Below are 23,857 nucleotides of genomic sequence, written 5' to 3' on the forward strand. Positions count from 1 at the left end.
TCTCCCTTTTTGAAATTTAGATTTTTTTTGGTTTCTTTTTATTTTGTTTCTTAAGAACACATATCTTGTTATATACTTTGTAAATTACATCCATAGCCAACTCTGACTGAATTCAGTCTGTCACATGAGTGAGAAAAGGCAGTCTGTCCTAACCTTCATGTAACAGCATCAGCCAGTTCCCTGCCTCCCCCATCCCCACTCACCTTATATTAAGGAGCAAGGTCGGGGATACAGGATACCATAGTATCTTACTGTTCTATCACTGGGCTTTTAAAGTAACCAGCACATCACTAAGCTATACACTGCTATATTTTCTACATGGGGGAATTTTTTACCAGCAAAGATTGGAGCAAATTAATTTGCTGGTTGTTTCCTCCAAGACTCTTTTGCTTTCATTTACATCAGCAACCATAATTTATGAACAGGGTGGTGGTAAAAAAAAACCTGAATCAGCTTAATGTGCTATAAGTAGGACATTGTCATGGCAACAAGATGCTGAAGGTTTGCTACTATTTATGTACAGTTGGGGTTATTCCCCCCCCCCCCCAATCTTGACATAAATAGATTTTAAAGTATCTTGTTAGGAACATGATTCCCCTCATCCTAACTCTCATTACATTTTTAGATATATATGTGTGCGCACATGCAGAAGTGCTTAAATAAGCTTGACAGTTTGCAAACATTGCCACAAAAATAGCTAACTAGTTGCTATTTAAACCAACTGCACAGAAATCAAAGGTTTTGATTCAGATTTCTCCCTATTTATTTAATTATTGGCATGTATCCTCCTGACATTTATGAAAAGGAACACAAAGCAGGAAAATCAACAATGCTTACGACGATCCTTAAAACATCAATACACATCGATTAGTTTGTTTTAAAATGCAGTTAACTATAAAAGCTACCCATTTAAGATTTATTCACTTTTAATCCATGGGTAGGCTGCTCAAATCTAGAAACCTCTGTTTTAAAGACCTCAGATCCTTCTTCGAGATCAGGTTGCTGAAATTTAGCAAGAAGGTACCAATTTTCAGTGAAATGTGTTTGGGGGTGGATGTTTGGGAGGAAGGCAGTGTTGCATTCTTTCCAGTGAGAATAAGAATAGAAAAAGTGTTTCATTAGTTTTTTAATGACCTTGTTTAAAATACTGATTTTTTTTTAATCAACACCCTACAAACTCCACAAAAAGACACATTTTGTCAGTCCGGCCTTCTCTAGTGACATTATAATGTCACACAATATCATTTGATGATCCTTAATGGTTGCCATTTTTAAGTACATATCTGGTCAAAAGAGAGATGCCCATTTCTATTTTAATTGAGTATATTAATTACATTTTTGCACTTTTCTTAAAACAGTACAAAGCTACATCTGAATGTATCTTAGGTTTACTTCATACTTGGGCATTTAGGATCATGAGACCAGAAAATATGAAGCAATCTCTCAGAATGAATTAAATTCTGCCAGTGAATTGAATGATACCAAAATATATTATTACTGTTGATTAATTTTTTAAAACTTAGAAGCCACAAGATGCAAGGGAATTAGTATCTTTTATTAAAATAAGATTATACATGGTGAGAGATGATGATGATGATGATAATGATGATGATGATGATGATGATGATGATAATAATAATAATAATAATAATAATAATAATAATAATAATAACAACAACAACAACTCCGCCGTTGCCGGTCCCAAGCCCGGATGAGAAAGGAGGAAGGTTGGGAACAGGTTGGCATCTGGTCCCGTAAAAAAAACCCCGCCAACCCATACAATATGGTGAAAAAAACAAATAAGAATTCCATACCGCATCGGTCGTCGCGCGGGTTAACAAGGGCCGCGGCGGATGTTGGGGTCCCTGGACATCCGTCGACAAGTGGGCTACAAGTGGACCAGCCAACAAAACGACAAAAATATAGTGCAGATGAAAACCGTGCCATAATGGCCTGTTACTACAACTCAGAGCCAGAAAAAAGAGGCTATTTAAAGCGAATGTATGAATTATGGAAACAACAATATCCAGATTCAAATGTTAGTGAACAACGACTAGCAGATCAAAGGCGATTTATTATACGGAATAAAGTGTTTAGTGAAGTTGAACATGAGGAAATTCAGGCAAATTGCAAAACCCAAAAAACAATATCACAAGCGGAAATAACTGATATTCAAGACACAACTAAAGACACTATAGTAGAACTCCCAGAAGAAGCTCTCAGGGAGGAAATAACATCACCACCACTAGAACCAGTTATCACTGAACCAACTGATGAACTAACTCAAAAACAAAAAGAATTGAAGGATAAGATCATGGAGCATTTTCTGCTTAATGAGGAAAGGCAACGTTTACCATCACTAAAAACTGTGCCTAAGAAAATTTTGGCCCCTATCATGAAAATGGTTAATGCAGTGTTTTCAACAATTGAACCGGGATCCATCTTGGAAACAAACCAGTTAATGTACAGCGCAGCTGTAATAGTCACTAATGAACTAGGCATTAAAATTAAAGTACCTAGTCACACAACAGAAAAAGCATCAAAGCCAAAGTGGAAAATCCGTCTAGAACAAAAAATCAAAAAATTAAGGGCAGATGCTAGTAACTTAAAGAACATGCATGAGCAACGGCTTAAAAACAACAAAATCATAGATCGGCTAATCAGAAGATATAGATTGGATACAAGAAACATCAATGAAGCTGTAGAGATTGTAAAACAGCAGATAACAGCAACAGCTAGAAAAATTGAAAGATATGAGGCACGAATCATCCAATATAAACAAAATCAGCAATTTCGATCAGACCAACGGCGTTTTTATCAAAGTCTTAATGTGAATGGTGACACCAAAAGTGAAAAACCAGAAAAGCAGGCCACAGTTGAATTCTGGAAAGAATTGTGGGAAAATGCAAAGGACTACAACAAGGAAGCAAAGTGGATACATGACTTTGAGAAAAGCATTGGCAACAAACAAATGCAAGTATTAGAAATAACAACTGAGATGATCAAAAATCGAGTTAAAAAGGTAAAGAATTGGACATCACCTGGAAAGGACCAATTACATGGTTTCTGGCTCAAATATCTGACCAGTTTACATGCAATATTGGCCAGGCAACTGAATGAAATTTTACAAAAGGGCCAAATTGATAAATGGTTGACAACTGGAAAAACATACTTGATTCAGAAAGATCCAACTAAAGGAACAACACCTGAAAACTATAGACCAATAACATGCTTACCAACAACCTTCAAATTACTCACAGGCATTATTGCAGATAACATGATGGATTATTTGGAAACAAACAACATCTTGCCAGTAGAGCAAAAAGGCAACAAAAGAAGGAGCAGGGGCACAAAAGATCAGCTTCTAATTGATAAAATGATATTAGAAAATTGTAAGAACAGAAAAACGAACTTGAATATGGTCTGGATTGATTACAAAAAGGCATTTGACTCACTGCCACATAGTTGGATCATAAAATGCTTAGAAACAACTGGCATTAGCAAAAATATTACATCCTTTACTGAAAAGGCAATGAAACAATGGAGAACTGAGTTGGCAGTAGGGAATGAGAGCTACGGAATGGTTAATATCAAGCGAGGAATTTTCCAGGGTGATTCACTTTCACCTCTTCTCTTCATCATCGCAATGATCCCACTATCAGTAATCTTAAAAAAAATGAAATTAGGCTACCAAACAGCCAAAAAAGCTGAAAAAATTTCGCATTTACTATATATGGATGATTTGAAACTCTATGGAAAGTCAGAAATAGAAATCCAATCATTGACAAATACAGTCCGAGTATTCAGCACCGATATTTCAATGCAGTTTGGCATGGAAAAATGCGCCACTGTATCCATAAAAAGGGGCAAAATCACTGCATCTGAGGGAATTGAAATGCCCAATGGCCAACTAATTAAATGCAAAGAAAATGAAGCCTACAAATACTTAGGCATTCTGCAGTTGGATAACATCAAGCATGGAGAAGTAAAAACTATTGTCAGGCGAGAGTACACCAACAGAGTTAGGAAAATTTTGAAATCTAAATTGAATGGTGGAAATACAATCAAGGCCATAAATACCTGGGCAATACCAGTTATAAGATACACAGCTGGCATAGTTAACTGGACACAAGCTGATTTGGACCTTTTGGACCGAAAAACCAGGAAACTAATGACAATGCACTACAGTTTACATCCACGTGGTGATACTGATAGACTATATCTGCCCCGAAAATCAGGTGGCAGAGGATTATTACAAGTGAAGCAAACAGTTGAAGAAGAAAAACACGCACTGGCTGATTATTTAAAAGACACTCAAGAACATCTATTAATCGAAGTAAAGAACAAAAATCTACTGAAGGCCCAACAGACAAAACAAGAATACAGAAAAGATGTGATAAAATCAAGAATGGAGAGTTGGCAGAACAAAGCACTGCATGGTCAATTTCTGGAAAAAATAAAAGATAAAGTGGACAGGGAACAAACTTGGTTATGGTTAAAAACAGGTACATTAAAGAAAGAAACAGAGTCACTAATCCTGGCTGCGCAAGAACAAGCTATCCGCACAAATGCCATTAAGGCCAAAATCGAAAAATCCTCTGATGATGCCAAATGCAGACTTTGCAAAGAAGCTGACGAAACTGTTGATCACATACTCAGCTGCTGTAAAAAAATAGCGCAGACTGATTATAAATTGCGGCACAATTCAGTAGCACAAATGATCCATTGGAATTTGTGCAAAAATTATAATATTAAAACAGCAACAAACTGGTGGGAACATCAGCCTGAAAAAGTCACCGAAAATCAGATGGTCAAGATCTTGTGGGATTTCCGTATACAAACCGACAAAATACTGGCGCATAATACACCAGACATCACACTGGTTGAGAAAAATAAGGTCACAATCATAGACATCGCAATACCAGGTGATAGCAGGGTCGCCGAGAAGGAACATGAAAAAATCGCAAGATACCAGGACTTAAAAATCGAAATTCAACGACTATGGCACAAACCAGCAGTGGTAATTCCAGTGGTAATTGGCACACTGGGTGCTATTCCAAAAGCACTGGAATTACATTTAAAACAGTTAAAAATTGACAAAATCACCATCAGTCAAATGCAAAAAGCCGCACTGCTTGGATCTGCACGCATATTACGAAAATACGTTACGACGTCCTAGGCCCCTGGGTGGGGCCCGACTAGTAACCAATGCCAAATCCGGCGAAACAACTGGCCGCTGTGATACAATTGTACAACAACAACAACAATAATAATAATAATAATAAGTCATGGGAACATAAAGTGGAAAAAGTTATCGAAAATGAGAAGGTGAAGATCTTGTGGGACTTTTGAATATAAACGGATCATCATTTGGAGCACAACACGCCAGATATCACGGTTGTAGAGGGCTGAAATGTACAGTTTATTAATATCGCTGTTCCTGGAGATGCCAAAGTCGAAGAAAAAGAACTAGAAAAAATCATGAAATTGCGACCTGGCCATCGAAACTACACAGCTATGGATGAAGCATGTAACAGTGATATCCATTGTCATCGGGGCACTTGGCACCATGTCCAAGAATTTTACAAGCTACATTAAAAAATTGCAGCTTCCTGCAATAACACCAGCGGAACTGCAAAAAAGTGCGCTACTAGGAACATCTTATATTTTAAGAAGGTACTTGGTTGATACCTAGGACGCTGGCAGCAAACCATAGCAACCATTAGCACCAGTCACTGGTATTTTTAATGCATTTTGGAATGCTCAGCTGGTTGAGTTTCATGTTTAATGAATAAAGTATATAATAATAATATAGTAATAAGAGCCATCTTTAAGGGAGAAGAGAAGATGAAGAAAGTCAAAAAAAGTCAAGATGGCAATCATGATCATACAATTAAGTCTCGACCCCTTGTATATGTGCATTGTGAAAAAATATTTTGGTTGTCTAGTCACAAGTGTCATATGGACTTTCTTGACCACACTTGATAGTGATCCATAAGGTAGCCAAATCTCAAAATGATCAAGTGGACCTCTGTGAAGAAGTTAGTTCAGTGGTGGGCTCGGTGTTGCACCCCAAAAGACAGGCAAATCTGAAACTGTGGAATAGTTGAGGTTTGAACAAAATATCAGTTTACATTATGGACAAATTAACATTTTAAAAAACCTGTTCATATATAGTTATATAATTCTCTCAATTGGTCAGTTCCAACTTTTGGATGGCTTGGGGGTCCTGATCAGAGGTGGGTTGCTCCCGGTTTGGCCCAGATTGGGCAAATCGGTAGTGGTGGTGGCAGGAGGCTCCCCCCCTCAACCTGGACACTTCTGTGCATGCATCATGCGCACGCATGCATGAATGAACTGGCAGTAAAAAAAATGGAAACCCACCACTGGTCCTGTTTCAAAACTTTGGGTGGCTGCAAGTCACCTGAGATTTCTAGTTTTGTCTGTCTGTTCTGAAAATCTGACCTTGCTTCAGTCCTTTGTTCAAGGCCGTAAAATTGTTTATTCCAACTGCAGTTAAGACTTGGCACCCCTATTATTGTTAGTGTTGGACATGTACTCTGAGTCTTTTTACCTTACAGGGTAACATCAGAGATAACTGAAACAGAACCATCAGCTCTTCAACTGAATCCACATATATCATTTGAATTCCTGGATTGCCAAAGTGATGTTCTTAGCTAATTGACTACAATGTTTTTTGAATCCATTTGAATTTGCACCAACCAAACCTTTTAAAAAAGGGTTTAATTCTAGTAATCATATTACATTATAGTCGATTCATGACAACTCTGTGAATACTCATCCTGAACTGCATTTGCTCTTATCATTGCTGGAGTGATACTCATGACTGTTATTGTGTCAGTCCATCATATTCCTTTGCCCTGTCAGAATTCAAAATCATTTCTGTTTCTTTTTTCACCATCCAACTTAGTCTGAACCAGTTGGAACATAGTATCTCTGCAGTAAAAAATCTTCTATAGGTCCATCAGGAAAATATGCAGCTTTGTTTTATGTCTTTGCATTCTTTTTTATCTCATTCTTTTTGGGCTATTGGTTTTTGATCAACATAAAGTTTGTGATTCCTAGTGGTGCAATAGAGAGAATGCACTGTTGCAGGCCAACTCTGCCCGTAGCCTGGAGTTTGATCCTGATGGGGCTCAAAGTTTCAGCCTTCCATTCTTCCAGGGATGGGGCAATAAGCTGTGATTGTAAAAGCATCAGAGAGTTTTGTAAAGCACTAGTTGTGTCTGTGTGTCTGTGTGTATGAGATGTATGTATGTATGTATGTATGTATGTATGTATGTATGTATGTATGTATGTATGTATGTATCAGTGGTGGGTTGCAGGCAGTATGCCCCGGTACCATTTCGGTATGGTGCTCTGGAGAGCCCACCCGCCCACGCTCCTTACCTGTCTTTAAAGTCTTCGGCGCTTCCGTGCACAGCATGTACAGCACTTGTGTGACGCTCCGCTAAGCAGCTGGAGCATCGCAGAGGCTCGTGGAGGCATCGCTAGAGAGTAACACGCATGTGGCACTGCACACATTCATGTGGAGGATGCTGGGTCCTGTTGCAACCGTACAATCCGGAACCACCACTGGTATGTATATATGTATATATGTATGTATGTATAAAAATCTAAGTGGTATTGCAAAGTTTCAAAGAGAGATCTTTCAATTTTCCAGAATCTGAACTTGAACTCATTGGCAAGCTATTTTTTTTTAAAAAAATAAAGATCTTTGGGATGCTTGAAATACCAGGGCAAACCACCCTGATTTTCCCCCCACTGCATTATCATCAACAGATATCAGAAACTATGAGAATAGTGTTGTGTGTTTTTTCAGTGAATTACTTTGGAGTTCTACTGTGACTTGGCATTTCAGCTAGGTGATTATTGAAGGAAATAATATAAGAAAATTTCCTTTCACCTTAACCAGACTGAATATAACACCTTCAGCTTTCTAGGTAGTCTGAATTTGGGGCTCTGAATTCTCAATTGTTTCTTAGTCTGTCTCCTAGTTTGTCCTATAACAAGCACTTGCTCTGAAATCCTGATTACTGACACATCCCACAAACCATGGCTCCTGATTAACTGTAGGTGTCTGCCCTGGCCAAGGTCTGAGAAGTCTGTTGATTTGTGCTTCAACACTAGCACTAAAAGGTGGCTGAAAAGTGACATTGCTGCTGTTAGCTAATATGAAGTAGTCTCAAGGGGACAATCTGCTTCTGTGAAGCTTCTCATATATCTACTAATCTAAGAAATAAAAGAACAGATTCTAAACCTGTGAGTTAAGAACATATTCCAAAATTGAATTGGCTAACCAGCTGGCTTAACCAGCAGAATGATTAATCAGTAGCAGCTAATCTGAAAGGACCTATATCTGTTTGATCTGATCATATTATCATTTACACAATACCTGAGAATAGTCTTTGCTTCTGACAGAAGCCTGGAGTCAAAATAGAATCATTTTAAAATAGAGGATTGCCATCTACTGGCCGTATAGACAAAATACATGGCAAGAGGAAACTACGGTAAGCACTGTGTTAGATAATGGAGTCAATTTTCCAATTTAACCAAACTGTAATGATGATGATGTTATCCATTCAGTTGTGTCTGGCTTGGGAATTCTATGGGCCAGGTCTCTCCACATCTTCCAATCTGGTACTTCTGGAATTTTTCTATACTCTGTCTGGTGTCATCTTTGATGATGTCCAGCCACTGTATTCTTTGGTGGCCTAATTTCCTTTTACCGCTAACTGCAATCTAACATTTGCTTTTAACTCAGTCACATTTAAAAGAACAGGAAATAACTTTTCAGCCAATGGTGACACAGGATCTTAAAAAATCCTCCAGTTGCAGTTTGTTGCATTGATATTTGGTCTCTATTTTTAGTTACAATAAATAGTAACGCCTAATATATATTTCTAGATATGCAAATATGTTTTGGATAGAAGTATTAAATATGGATATTCAAAATGTTTTAGTTCTGCTTAAGATAATAAGTATACTTTTATATATGATCTAATGTTGCCATTTTTTTTAAAAAAATGCAGTTTTTTATTTGATTTAGTGTTGTGTTCTTCTTTTATTATTTGCTAAACTTATATCCCACTTCTGTTCCAAAACCTTAAGGTGACATATACAACACTCCCTTTTTCACCCTCCGGCCTTCATTCTAACAGCCTTTCAGGAGGTAAATAAAATGGCTTTTCTGGAAGGCCTTTGGAGACTGCAGCTGGGGGTAAATAACTATAATGATAAGAAATATTTTATTTTGTAATGAGAATTGAGCTAGTAGATAAACTGCATAAAAAACAAACCAACTTCTGGGTTTTCCTCACAACCACCACCCTGAGGTAGGATGTGCTGCGAGAGAACAGCTGGCACCAAACTCACACAGTAACCTTGTATGGCTGAGAGTGGGGTACCATAGATTTTTAAAATTAATGTCTCACTCTGTCAGGAATTCATCATTTTGCACATAAATGTCAGGATCACAATTGTGGTCTTCGTAAATGAGATGGTTGAAAATGATAGGCACTGTAGTTCAAGTCGTCTGAAGAAACACAAGCAACTGTATTCCCAACCTTGGATTTTTTTATTTAACCGAAGGGGAAAGTTGGATGAGCTGTAGTAGCTGACAGTAAGATCTAATTCTCTTTTCACTGTTACAGGAAAAGGGTTAGAATTTCTCAGGGTACATAAGAAGGCTGGAAGATTTCTGCATGTAGAGAAGCTCTGCCCTCAAATTATAAATTTATAATAGTAATAATTCAATAATCACCATTATAAACCATATAAATTCAGACTGCATCTCAAAAAAGACTATGCTATTCTAAAAAAAAAGTATATGATACTGTATGAGGTTAATAAGAAAACAAACAAGCACCTTCCATTTTCTTCTTCCTTGAAGATTAGGAAAGATAGAGCAGTTTAATTCTCTGTGCAATGTTATTTCCTCTCCAATAGATGGCAGTAGTGACTTCTCTTGCTTTACTTTCTTGGTGCCAAAAAACCCTTTAAGCCAGTGTTCTCTTTGAGAGTTTTGATTTCAATTTTAGAATTACAGTTTTAGAAGGTACCTCAAAAAACATCCTGTCAGCGTATGAAATACTCTGCTAGGTAAAAGTTATGGCGCCTGATGTAAAGCTGTATTTTAAACTTTCGTGCAGTTGTTGGTACAGTGTAGCATATGGCATCTTGACAGCGGGATGTAAGTTCGGTAAAAGGTTCTGCAGACTCTCAGGTATATTATTGTACCCAAAACCTTAAATATGCCTAAATAAAAAACAAAATTGGTGCTCAGGAAAATGAGCAAAGCCCTTGAGAAGAGTTTTTGACATGAAATACTGTTTTAAAACTGCTATTTTATCCAACTTTGCTTTTAAAAACAAAACAGTAAAATCAATGTAAGCTATTTGTTTATGCCAAATTGCTGAAGGATAAGTCATCTATATGGAAAAATTAAAATACTTCATATCATATTAAATAAAAAGTCCTTTTCAAATCACTGATCAAAATGAGTAATATTTTATTGGTAATTAATGAAGGAAACCATTTCTTCCTTCAGGTGTTCTCCTTTACAATATATATAATACAGATCTATGACTATGGTGCAATCCCGGGGATTGTTATAAAGTTTTTCTGAATGTATTATATGCTGTAGCACTGAGCATCTTTATGGAATACAGATTCCTCCAACTGGTGCACATTTTAAGGCAGAAATGTGGTTAATCATTACAAGGATTGCAGTTCAAACTTCTTTAACTTGGAAAAGCATGAATAATTTTTAAGATTCATTTACCAAAGCTGATTAAAAGTTTATATTTTGAATTACAATCCAGTAATAAAAATTTGAATGACAGCTACTGAGACATTATGAAAATTGTAACTTTTATGAAAAGTATTCATCCCCTTTTGGATTTTCTGAATTTTTGCATATCTTTGTCACTGATTGTTATCGAAGCTTAATGTGAGTCTTACTTGTTACATCAAAAGAAGTGTGAGAAAACAAATAGCAAAGTTTCATGCTTGTTTATTTCATAATCAATGTAACCTACAATTCAGTATGTTACTTTAGAAAAACAATTATACATATGCAGGCACATAGCTCAATCAAGTCAATTAAAATGTTAATAAACAAGTTGTGTAATTACTTTATTCAGTACAAAAAGGACTGATCTTGGCCAGCTCACACCACTATATATCCCATTGATTTTGACACCTCTCAGCACATGATGTTCTCATTACACAGATTCTAGAGGTATCTTCTGCCACGTCACAAGAAATTTCTGAAAGAGTTCTGTAAAAAAAATATTCTGGAAAAGATTACATTAACTATTTTTAAAGTTCTAAGTTTTCATTGATCTATTTTGAAGATAGTCTTGAAATACAGAAAATCTGGGACAATAAATCAATCTTCCAAATAATTATTCTCTTTTGAAAACCGCTTCAATAGCATAGCATAAAATCATCCAGAAACTCACAAATAGAAGAATAAGATTGAAGGAACGGCAGATCTCCCTTGCCTTGGCCAAAGTCAATGTTCACCAGTCTACTATAAAAAAATGATAAAAATGGAAATTATGGGACAGTAGGAAAGTGGCTCACTAAGGCAAACAATGATGATCACCTTTCCATAAGTCTAGGGACAGATGTATCAAACATGGTCTTTTTTTGGCTACATGGTGGTGTTATGACTGTTGGAAACCAAACACTGCATTCCACAGTAAGAATCTCATATTGACTATCAAGAATGGATGTACTACTGCCATGAGTTGGCAGGGACTCTGCTGCCTCAATGCCTTCACTGAAGGAAATATGAATTCTGGAATGCTATAGGAGAATGTTAGGCCATAAACTGAAGTGCAAGAAAGCAACAATATCAAACATGTAAGTAGTTAGGTAAAGGAAGAACAAATTCTATATTTTGGGATAACCAAGTCCAGAAAAAAATCCAGAACTAAACCTCACAGAAATATTGTGGCAGGATCCAAAATGGGCTGTTTATATTGGAAAGCTCTTAAATGTTGCTGAGTGAAACTGTTTGCCAGAAAAGAATGTGGCATAATTCATACACAGTGATATGAGACTGATCAAGAATTACCAAAAATGTTTTATTGCAATTACTAGATCTAGAGGTAGAGGAACCAGTTTTTGAATCCAAGGGACTATTATTTTTTCACACTGGCAAACGGCCCATTGGTGACTCTGTTTTCTTTTGCTTTCTTATTCCTCTTATGTTTTTGTATATTAAATAAATAAAAAGAGCACTAAAGTATGGTGTTATCTATTCACTTTAAGTCCCTTTATATATCTATAGAACACCCATGAAGTTCTGATAACATTTGATATCAAAGTTATATAAAAATCCAAGGAATGAACACTTTTTCATTTAGTTAAACACAACTATTTTGAAGTGTCTGTACAGATAAATGTGACTAGTTCTAGAATATAAATGAACTTCACAGCAACTTGGGTGTGGTTCCTATTCATAAACTGTAATCGCAGTCAAAAATAAAGGTGAATCTATGTGTCCCAGGATAATGTTTCAGGATATAATCTGGGCTGGTCCTGGATTGGATCTTGCAATAATCACAGTCTTTGAAATAAACCCTGGAATTTAATTGAGGACAAGAAATTTCCAGATATACAAACGCTTGTCCTTGTAGTCATCTTATATATACTTTATGTAGAAAAAGTCATGAAAACATATACAAATGGACATACACTTTTCGCCACCCCCACTGCATCAGCTACCCTGCTTTTCACCAAATGTTGTTCCATCTTGTCCCACACATGCCTTCAGATGGTTGTGTTACACATAGACTCTGTCCTGGAGAAGGCTAACATTCAAATGTTTTGAAATTGGTGTAGGGGAAAGGATGAAGGGACCAAACCACACAATTGAGACAAGTAGACTGTTTACAAGAATTCTCTCTATCTATGTATTTATTAAAATAATGTGAGAAATGCAGATTGGCTATACCCAGCACCATTCTTGAAGGAAATGCTGCCATTCATCTTTAGATTCAGAAGAGGAAAAAATCTCCATTCTTAAGATTTCTTCACATGTGGATATACCCTGATGGAAGCAAGCTCAGCTTTGTATAGGGAAGCTCTATGTACATGCATCAGGAAGGGTTTACAGTCAGTAATGTGACAGAATTATTACTAAATGGGGAATAATCACATTAATAGAATTTATTTTAATTTTAATTATTATTTTTTCTCTTGCACCCATGCAATATTTGTAAAAAGATGTAATTTGTAATGAGAGCCAGTTTGATCTAGGCAGCAGGCTAGAAAGCAGGAGATTGTGAGTTCAAGTCCCATCTCAGCCATAACAGCCAGCTGACTTTCGGCCAGTCGCGCTCTCTCTCAACCCAATTCACCTCAGAGGGCTGTTGTTGTGGAGAAAATAGGAGGAAAGTGTGATAGATATGTTTGCCACCTTGAGTTATTTGTAAAAATAATGAAGGTTGGATACAAATAAATAATAATAATCCTCTCTTCATTGTGTCACAATATTAAAAGAATGAGGGTGACCCTCTGACCAAAACAACCTCTATATCCTTTTGGATAAAAAATGACCTTCCCTGATGGAAAGCAACAAAAGATCTGAAATACAGGTACTCCTTAATTAATGACCAGAATTTCTGTTGCTAAGCAAGGTGGTTACTAAGTGTGTCATGCACAATTTTACTTTTGCCACAGTTATTAAGCTTGGAAGGTCGCAAATAGAAATTACATAACTCTAGGCCGCTGTCATCATTGTAAATATGTGCTGGTTGCCATCTGAATTCTGATCATGGGGATCCTGCATTTGCCGTAAGTGTGAGGACCAGTTGTAAATCACTTTTTTCAGTGCTGTTGTAACTTTGAATGGTTCACAACCACTGTAAGAGCTTAGTCTGTCATTTCATATGTCACCACCAGGATGTAGATGAATATTTTTAGAGATAACTCCACCCTACCTGGTTTTTAAAAAAAGGACTTTGGGTGCTTTCTCCATTGCCCTGGGTCCCACATCCTCTTTCCCATCCCTCATTGTTTCCTGGTCCACTTACTTTTTCCATAGACCTCCTTTGGAAAGCAACCACTCCACCACATGATCTTCCTACATGAAGGCTATGTGGTACCATACCAGAAGCGGGAAAGTATCATAGGCCTCTGTACCATATAAAGAAGGCAAGGAGTAAACTGGATCTGAATGCAATCATGCAGGGCCATACTGCTTCATTTTCTCAGCTCACAACTGGCTCCTTACTTAATGACCATTACGACTTGCAGCCATAATGGACAAGCTCCACTATAGTTGTAAGTTAAATACTACCTGTATAGGGAAATCCTGTGCGTTGAAAGTTTAGATAGCAGGAAGAAATGTTTTTGATCTGGAATGCTGATTTATGCAGCTAAAATTCCACTTGCCGCTTCAAATAGGGGATGCACCAGCAAAGTTCACTGACCAGAATAATTTCCCTTTTCAAACATACCAAAGGGCAAGTGACATTTAAAATGTTCAAGCCATGATACTTCCTAAAAAGAAGTATCTTTTAAGGAAGTATCATGATCTCAGGGAGGATCTCCCAATTTATGTCCATCAGTTGTGAGAAATGGCCATAAATTCCTACCTTTTTTCTGTTCTTTCAGTGTCATTGGTTCACTGCCTAAATGCCGTGTTTAATGATGACTCTTTTAAAGAAACTTGTCTAGTGTCTTTAAAAATCCAAATAATAAGGCTGTCTACAGTCTTTTAAATAGGTGCTACTGAAATAGCCTTCATATGGAAGACAGTTGGTGAGGACTTATTTTGCAATCTCTTTTGATAACAACACTGCCATCCAATGGTCCAAATGTCTTTGTAGCCACTTTCTTATTTGTGATGTTCATTGGTTTTATATTATAAGCAATGTGCAGGAATGCAGCATCTTGCTTATTCTTTCTATTTCCTAACACACATAGCTTGATGTAGAAAAGGTAAAAAGATTTCATTCATTATTGTTAGCTGCTAAGTTTGGTATTGAAATTGCTGGAAAACCAAACTATATTACTATATTTTAATTATGGTTAAATCGTCCCTCCAGTAAGAAATGAATTGTGTGTAAGAAAGTTAATCTTAAATACACAATTGATGTATTTTGCTGGGTAAATGTTTTCATGAGCTAAAGGGAAAAAAAGAAAGATCCATATAAATGATTATTCTCAGAATCAATTTACATTGTGTCAGTAAAATTAAATTGAGACTGTCAAGGTGATGCCAAGTGCAAACTAGCTTTTGATTCACAAAGAATACCTGTATAAGATCTTTAATGGAAAGTTATTTGCTTTACAAACTTGCTTTCCAACTGATATGAGAGGAAACAGAAGAGCTCTAGTGGCGGTTTTTAAAATCTTAGCAATGGATCATATAGAATTATTTACGGAAACTAACTTGAACAGCTGCTTTACCCACTCTCTAATGGGACTCATTAAAATCCTGTTTGACACTCCAATAACTCTGTGTGTTTGGTGGTGAGAAAGAGAAAAGTATGTATACTTTAAAGAAATTACAGGATCTGGAAATTAAGATCAAAGGTACAGAATGATCTTGAGGTTGCTCATGCTCCCCATGCTTTCCTGGCGGATTAAAGAATGATGAGGATAAGAGATGAGCATTTTTTTCCCCTGCATATCCAAAAATGGCAGACAGGAGCAGCAGACTTTCTGCAATCTGATTCTAAAAAGGAAGTACGGAATAAAAAAAAGATTCATTCAGAGTGATTTAGGAAGATACTTATGAGGTACCCTTTTGTATCTGGGATTTTGGAAAGCCCAGAATTAGTAGCCCTCATATATCATGTTAAATTAAAATATGAATCTGACTTTCCATATTTTATGAACTCAACTATTAACTCAACTGAAAAGATATCTACAGACCCCTCACATCCTGGACACAAACTGTTTCATCTCCTTCCCTCAGGAGGGCGCGATAGGGAATTGTATGCCAAAGCAACTAGACAAAGAGAGTTTTTTCCCTCATGGAATCAATCTGCTGAGCATCTAATTCTCACAGTGCTTTCTGATGTTTATATTTTTCCCCATGTAGTATGACTGTAATATTATTTATCCTTCTTATCTTCTTTACTCCCCCTCCCCTTTATTGGTGTTATTATTATTCTGTATATTGAGAACTTGTGCAGCAGAGACAAATTTCTTGTATATCAAATCACACACAGTATTCTATTCTATTCTATTTCAAAAACAATATCTTATGTCTTAGCATGTTGTGCAAACCCAGGCAGTTTTGCTTTATTAAACCAGTTAAATCATGGTTAAAATTAGGTTTAAGATAGTGTGAGAGCCCAACCAGTATAAAGCTGAAGAGTATGAGAACAGTTTTATGTAAAGCTGCATGTGGACAAAACCTTCATATCATGTTTGATTCCCAAAATAGTTCTAATATTTAACCATGGTTTGATAAAATTGAAATGGCTCAAAAGAAAGTTTAGGATGCATAAGGGAATCAGAATTTGTGAGGACAGGAATATTCCTTTTGCTCCTATATCAATTTGACAAATGAGAAGCCTGAGCATATGCATTAGTTGAGGCACTACAAGTGCCATTTTAATTACAATTAAATAAAGACAGAATTAGCAATTATTTATCAAATAATACATTTGATTTCATTTTAGATATCTCTTAATTGTTCTAGAAGTAAACATCCAATTTCCTTGGATAGATTCTGTCAACATTGTTTCTGATAGAAAAGAATATTTATAGCTCAGGATTGAGCTGTGGGATTCATGGTGATTTCTGAGCTTGTTTTCTTTGGTTATTTCATTACCAAACGAGTTTACATCATCAGTGCTAGAAGTAGGGTTTTACTCTTATACCAGTGTCTTGGCCTCTCAGTACTGGTGGGAGTGGTCTTTGTGGTTCTTTGATTGTTTACTATTACTATTAGCTTGCTGGTCTGAGTTGATAGTTCTTTGATCAGGGCATTGTTTATTTCTTGGTCTAATGTTAATTTTAGGTGTTAATCTCTCCTCATCTGGACGTTGATTGCTGGTGAGATCTTTTAGGTTTTTTTTTAATTGAATGTTGTGTTCTTTATTTCAATGTACTTGATGTTGGCTGATCTGAGCATCGGGATTCCAGGAATTCTTTAGTGTTTTTGGACTTAGCTTGATCTAGGATCATCATAATTTTCCAGTTAAAACCTGGTTGAATCTTTTCATGTGTTGTGAAATTAAGGAATTTTCATCATGTCTTCTCACTGCTAGTTTGTGTCCATGGATGTCCTCAGTTAGTTTTCTGCTTGTTTGTTTTACATAGTGGCTAAGGCAGTCCTTATGCTATATGTTGTAGGTGACTCTTGTTTTTTCTTCCAGTACTGTTGGGTGTTTGGTTTACTTAGGTTGTTTTCAATGGCTTTAGTTGGTTTGTGTGCTTCAGTGATGCCATGTAGTTGTTATCAATAGATAATACCTCTTTATTTTTATTGTGCTGAATTTTTAAAATGTTTTACGATTGTAAACCACAAGGAAATAGTGAATTCAAGCAGAAATATAAATAATAGATTGTTCCTAACTTCATGGGTATTAAATTTTCAAATTGAAATAAATAAAAATAAATGTAATTTTATAATTTATTTCATTATTTGTCTTTTTCCCCCCCTAGTATTTGTTATTTTCACTTGGATATATTTTAATTTCAGGCTAGATATGAAAACTTGGGTTACTGACTTCAGGAAGAAAATGTAAGTTGATGGAATTTTTGGAAGCATTTTTAAATAATATTTTTCATTTTTTCAGAAGCTAATATTAGGGTTCCAAGTAACACCCACCATGAAAGAATATTAAAGATGGCTTCCAGGTCTGACAGCTTTTGGTCTAAACTGGGTTACTGAATTTGTTAAAGACATTGGAAAAACTACCAATAAGTTTGTTTTGATTTATATATTACTAAAACTCTTGTTCTCTTATTCTTTAACTGGGCAAAATGGTGCATCATGGGGCAACAATTTTTGAACCAAGGTACTTCAAATCGGTTAACTTTTGGAATGCATCCAAAACCTGGGACCTATGACTTACATGAAATTGAAATTTGGCAACTTTTATAAAACAGCTTAGGATATAAAATATTATCATAAAACAGTTTATGACCTAATGCCAAATGTCATAAAACATTTCTTGTACTGATGTTTGACTATGCTTTACAGTTCAGCATGGGTTATTTTCAAGGTAGATACAGTGAAGGCAATACATTAGAAGCTCTTTCACTGTTGAACGCTTTGAGGAATCTGGAAAGGAAATATCTCTGAAATGGCTCATGGGTTGTCTAGTTATTTGTGATTAGTTACAAATATCGAACAACTATGGTACTTCATTTAAAGGTTCAGAACAGTAAGTATCCATTATTTTCCTTAGTTCTTTTTAATACATTGTTTAACTTCTCACAATTCATTCCAGCATTTTTGAATATTAGAACTCAAATTGTCATTGTCTTATTCAGTTGAGGTTACAAACAACCTTTACCCTATATTCCATTTCTGTCTGGAATTCTTGTATACTTTAATGACTAGCACAGATCATTTGAAAATGATCTGCAACTCTGCAGCAAAATGATCTACAAGACAACTGGCCCACAAACTTTCTGCTCATCTTTTGAAATTATTACTATAAGTAGTAATAAAGAACTTCATACAAAATGCAGTACTGTGAGCGGTAATAAAGTTTTACAATCTGTTTTGATCAGATTGGGAAGGAAATCTGTTCTCTCAAAATTGCAAAATTCTGTTAATGTAGCCTTGTAATAGTGTAGAATTAGCTCCTCTAATTTTGTTTCCCGTCTAGTTTACCTGGGAGGGCTGACAAAATAGGATAGACCAGGGGTAGTCAACCTTTTTATACCTACTGCCCACTTTTGTATCTCTGTTAGTAGTAAAATTTTCTAACCGCCCACCAGTTCCACAGTAATGGTGATTTATAAAGTAGGGAAGTAACTTTACTTTATAAAATTTATAAAGCAGAGTTACAGCAAACCCCTACCACCCACCATGAAAGCTGGAACGCCCACTAGTGGGCGGTAGGGACCAGGTTGACTATCACTGGGATAGACAAACAGCTAGAAAGACTGATACTAATGGAGGATCCCCAACCTAGCATTCAACATGCCCTATTAACAGGACCACTGTCTATTGTTATTGTCTTTTTAATGACATATGGCAACTTGGTATCTCAAGTCCTTCAATACAATTTTCTCCTTAAGTATATAAATTTGATCTCTAAATTACTTTTTTAACAAAACTTTGCTCAGTCCCAACTTTCTTTGATTTTAGTCATGGAACTGCATTGTACTTGTGCTTTAATAATATTTTTTAACTGTTTAGTTCAGAATAGTCATTGTGGCTTAGGTTTACAAGTGCTAATTTTTTACTTTTTTAAATAACTACTTATTACACATTTTCTTATTGTTTTTAGGTATTAAATAATAAAGTATTTATTTCCTGTAATTTAATACTTTTTTTAAAAAAAATCACTGTATATTTGTCAAGGTTCAATGTACTTGCTAATTGTTATTGTCCATCCTCACAATCAACCAGGCTATGGGAAATCTTTATTATTCCTAAACAGGAACAGGACAGGAACTAAACTGCATAATTGGCAGCGAATATCATCTCCTTAGCCCAACATTCCATCTCCAGCAGTTGCCAACCAATTATTGCCAGAGTGAGATGGTGGTTCTTGTTTGTATATAGTGGTTGGTTGGAGAGTTAATTCTCAGCTTCCTTAACATAATCAACTGTAATCATGACAACTGCCCTCCATTGTCAGCTGTTGTTCTTGGGATTTAAATGGCATTCTGCTCTATTAATATTATTGTATCAGGAGAATACATAATTGTGGCTTGGTCTTATTAGCGATAGCTTTCAATGTAGAAATCTAACAGTGCAGTATCCATTTGGGAATATCTGTGCAGTATTTTTAAAAACATAGTTTGATTTGGTATGAACTATGTTTGCTTATTGTCCCAGGATATGAGGTGTTAGAAATAGTATGCTTGTTCTAGATAGTATCTTGAAAGTATAGGAAGTCCTTGGATTATGATTCTAATTGGGATCAGGATTTTCATCAAGTGAAGTGGTCATGCAAGACACATAACTATGCTGCTTAGTAAAGCAGTTTCAGCAGTCCCAGTTGTGCTCATGTGATGCTGTAACTGGTCATAGATATGGGTTGTTACAAGCATCTAAATTTGGATCACATTACCAAGATGTTGCAATGGCCAGAATTTCAAGGGCTTATTGTAACTACCATTCATTCAGTAATATCATAACTTTGAAAGATCACTAAATGCATGGATGTAGTTTGAGGACTAATAGTGAAAAAAGTGTTTCATCTAAGTTGTAAATTATGCGTGGATTTAGTGGGTCAAAGGATACACAATTCTCCTTGGCTGAATGGCTGCACAGATTCACAATATTTTGGAGAATCTATGAGCTCTTCACACTGTGATAAGTGGAAGGGTGCAGCAGCTTAGATAGTAAAACATGAAGCATATTCAGTTGGTGAATATAAACCGTACATCCATTTAATATAATCATTGCCAAAGGTTCACTATTACTGTCAGACCTCGAGGCACGATGGCACATCCAAGTCTTCAGGCCCCATCAGAAGGGTAGGTTTCAGTCTAGGTTCTGGGGGAATGAGAGCAAACATCATGACAAAAAAAACTCTCTCTTCCTAGATCTTGTGAGATTACATTTTTTAATAGATAGGACATGTAACATGCCTCTCCTGCTGGATCTGCTAGATAGGATGAGTAGATGTAACTGGAAAGAGGAGGTCCCTCAATAAATATGTTGACAGTAGAAGATTCTTCACCTTTAGTCTTTTAAGAATGATGTCATGTTGCTTGCTTCTGGTTAAGAAGATAGCATTGGATTATACCTATGACAGTTTCTTGGAAAGTTTTATGGATTTTTATATATGCAAAAAATCAAAATGGAAGAGGAAGATAACTTTTAATGTAACAGAATTTGGTGGCACTAAGAGAGAGTTTACCTCCCATAGACACAGATAGTATCAGAAGGATATGGCTGAAATTATTAGGGTTAAAAGCATCAAATAGGATGGGCAAAACCAAAGTAATTTAGTAAGAAATGTCAAACATATGACAAAGAGGCTGAAGATGATTTTGAGATGAGGAATAAAATTAAATAGCTATCTAAAGAAAGACCTACTATAGTAATTTGTAATATTAATTTTTTCTAGTTGTAACATAAATGTAAATATGTTCTAATTATAATAAAGAAATTGGATTTTTACAAATTCTAAATTGTCTTAAGACTAATAGATCATAGAAAAATTTTTGAGGGATAACCTTTGATATAAATCTATTGGTATACCCTTGTAGTTTCTGTAGTTATAGAAAACCTATTGCAAATTTCATAGCTTTTATAATAATCTTTGTGGGTTTTTCATGCAATGGAGTAACATAGTTAACCTTGCAGAGGTGAGGGGATAACTTATAATTAAATGCATTAAAACAAATACATTATCATGAAAACAGATATAAAGGCAGTAAAAATTAAAACCAAATGTTGTAGTCATAAAAGCAATTTGGAAAGGTTAAACGTGATCAGGAAAATAAAAAAGGGAATTTGCCAAAGACACATTAATATAAGCAGCAAGCAAATTTCTAATCCAAGATCACAAAAACTGAGTAGGTTCTCTAGCACAGCAGATGGAGGATCTAACAACTTCAACACTAGGTGTGCAGCTTTAAGAGAGAGGACATTTTCAAATTGTCCAGACAAACTCAACTGATACAATACATTTCCAATGCTGTTATTTTAAAACAGAATAGTTTTAAGAAAAGGGACTGAATCCACAAAATATGTCATATTGGCCCCTCAACTGAGAAAGGCTATGCTCACCTACTCCAGAACACTGTAGTATCCAAACAGAAAAAAGCCACCCAGCAAGAAACATCAAGAATACCCCCTTCCAAATGGAGACCATTTTCCAAAAAGTATTTCATACCTACCCTTTTATACTAGTTCCTTGATATATTTTCAGCCTCCCTGAAAACCGGGGTCCCAGATGAACCAAGCTGTCAAATCAATTTCCCTGATTCAGAATTAAACCACCTTTTCTTTTCTGCTCCACCAGATTCCCCACTCAGGAACTGATTAATGATTTCTTTGAAGCTGAGATAATCATTTATAATAAACTACATCACTATTATCCCATGCTCCTTCACTTCCATTCTTTCTCGAAAGAACGAAATGCTTCTCTTTCTCTGGCAGGAAGACAATTTTTGAACTCTTTGTACTTCTGACCCAGTTCAAAGACGGAACCCCCATTTTCTCCCTCCCTTTCCTGAACCTAGAATACAGCTCTGGACAAACTAAGGGTTTTTTCTGCCCTGAGTAACCCTCCCCAAGCCTTTCCCGCACTTCGTTGGCCTCACGCTTCTCAGCTTTTTATACAGCCCCCCTTCTCTGCAGCCTCCTCCTGCCACCCCACCCCGCGCTCTCTCCTCCCACTAGCTTTCTCGGCTCTCTCCCTCCCTCTCCGCTCCTTTTTTTTCTCCACCTCCTCAATACCAGCCGCCCCTCGGCCTCAACATGCAAGCCTCGCCACGATTGGCCAAGCAGCCTCATCCTTTCCATGCGGGATGCGCGGATTGGACGAGCCAAGGCTTGTCGCCTTGCCCGTTGTGAGAGTGTAGAGAGGGGACGGGGAAAGGGAGGGCCTTTTCCCCTCCTCCCCCTCGCTCTCTCTCTCTCTCTCTCTGGCAGTGTCCATGGCTCCTCCTGCCACGGAGAGGCGACGGGCTTAAGCCGAAGCCGGGCCGGCTGTGGGTGACTCCCTTGAGAGAAACCTTTTTGGGGGGGCTGGGGAGGGGTGGGAGGGAAAAGCGCGAGCTCCAGAGTAGGGGAAAGGGGGTCACCAGCGGCACGAGCATCCCCCTCGTTAACCGCCGCCGGCGGAGGAGAGACCCGGGCGGCAACGGAGGCATAGGAGGAGGCGCCTTCCTTTTCTCTGAGCGAGCTCCTCTGGGCCGGTCTCCTCAGCCAGGAAACCTTCCTTCCCCCTCTCCTCCTCCTACTCCTCCCCCACCTCCCCTCCCCAAGTCTCGTTGCCGGAGGAGCGACCCCCTCTCCTCCCCCCGCCCGAACCGGCAAATGAACTCGGTCCGAGCCGCCAACAGGAGACCCAGGCGAGTGTCCAGGCCGCGCCCGGTGCAGCAGCCGCCGCCACCGCCGCCACCGCCTCCTCCTGTTCAGCCGCCTCAGCAGCAGCAGCAGCAGCAGCAACCCCTGCAACTGCCGCCGCCACCTCCACCGCCGCCGCCGCCGGAGAGGAACAACAACAACGCCGTAGCTGCCGCCGCCGCAGCCGCTATCGCCGCTGGGGAACGGGGTAAGCGAAGGAGGGAGGGGCGGCAAGGACAAGGGCGGCAAAGGGGCGCGGGCAGAGGAGAGACGGCGAAGCGGGTGGGGTTCCTTTCTCCCCCTACCCCCACCCCCTGTGCCAGCCCTAGATACGCTTCCCCTGTTCCGTGGACCTGTTAGGGACATAGGCCGCGCTTTGTTTGGCTCGGGCCCTCCTTGAGCTTTGGATTGCCAATAAACTATGGGTTCCTCTCAGGTACTTTTGGGTGGGGGTGTTGGGGGGGTGTTGAATAGAGAGCACAGAGCCTCCTCTCGGTTCCCCCAAGAGAAAAAGGGACGAAGAGGACGAAGAGGCCCCGGGTCCTTTCCCACCTTCTCCCCGGTGGTTTATTTTAGCCGTGGGAGGCAAAAGCTTCCCCCTGTGTCCGGGACACGGTGTGTATCCCAGTAACTTGTGTTGACACATTTCCT

At 37.6% G+C, this 23,857-nt stretch overlaps 1 protein-coding gene and 1 long non-coding RNA gene across 3 annotated transcripts in view; one reads left to right on the plus strand and one right to left on the minus strand.

The window, feature by feature from the left end:
- Positions 1–20,552: 20,552 nt before the first annotated feature.
- Positions 20,553–22,487, minus strand: LOC106541526 (uncharacterized). The gene is made up of 2 exons (XR_001312975.2): positions 22,033–22,487; positions 20,553–20,680 (listed from the first exon to the last, which is right to left on the minus strand). It is a non-coding gene; the product is annotated as an uncharacterized LOC106541526 (long non-coding RNA).
- Positions 22,488–22,912: 425 nt separating this feature from the next.
- Positions 22,913–23,857, plus strand: part of FBXO11 (F-box protein 11) — a 72,731-nt gene continuing 71,786 nt past the window's right edge. Inside the window, exon 1 of one of the 2 annotated variants that reach the window (XM_014057006.2) lies at positions 22,913–23,414. In XM_014057006.2, coding sequence (XP_013912481.2) covers positions 23,177–23,414 — 238 coding nt within the window. In that variant the 5' untranslated portion in view covers positions 22,913–23,176. The remainder of the gene's footprint in view (positions 23,415–23,857) is intronic. The other variant, XM_014057005.2, reaches the window with a different exon arrangement.

The sequence above is a fragment of the Thamnophis sirtalis genome, unplaced genomic scaffold, assembly GCF_051295495.1.
Source record: "Thamnophis sirtalis isolate CommonGarterSnake01/CBP01778 unplaced genomic scaffold, rThaSir2_p1.2 scaffold_6, whole genome shotgun sequence".
Lineage (NCBI taxonomy): Eukaryota > Metazoa > Chordata > Lepidosauria > Squamata > Natricidae > Thamnophis > Thamnophis sirtalis.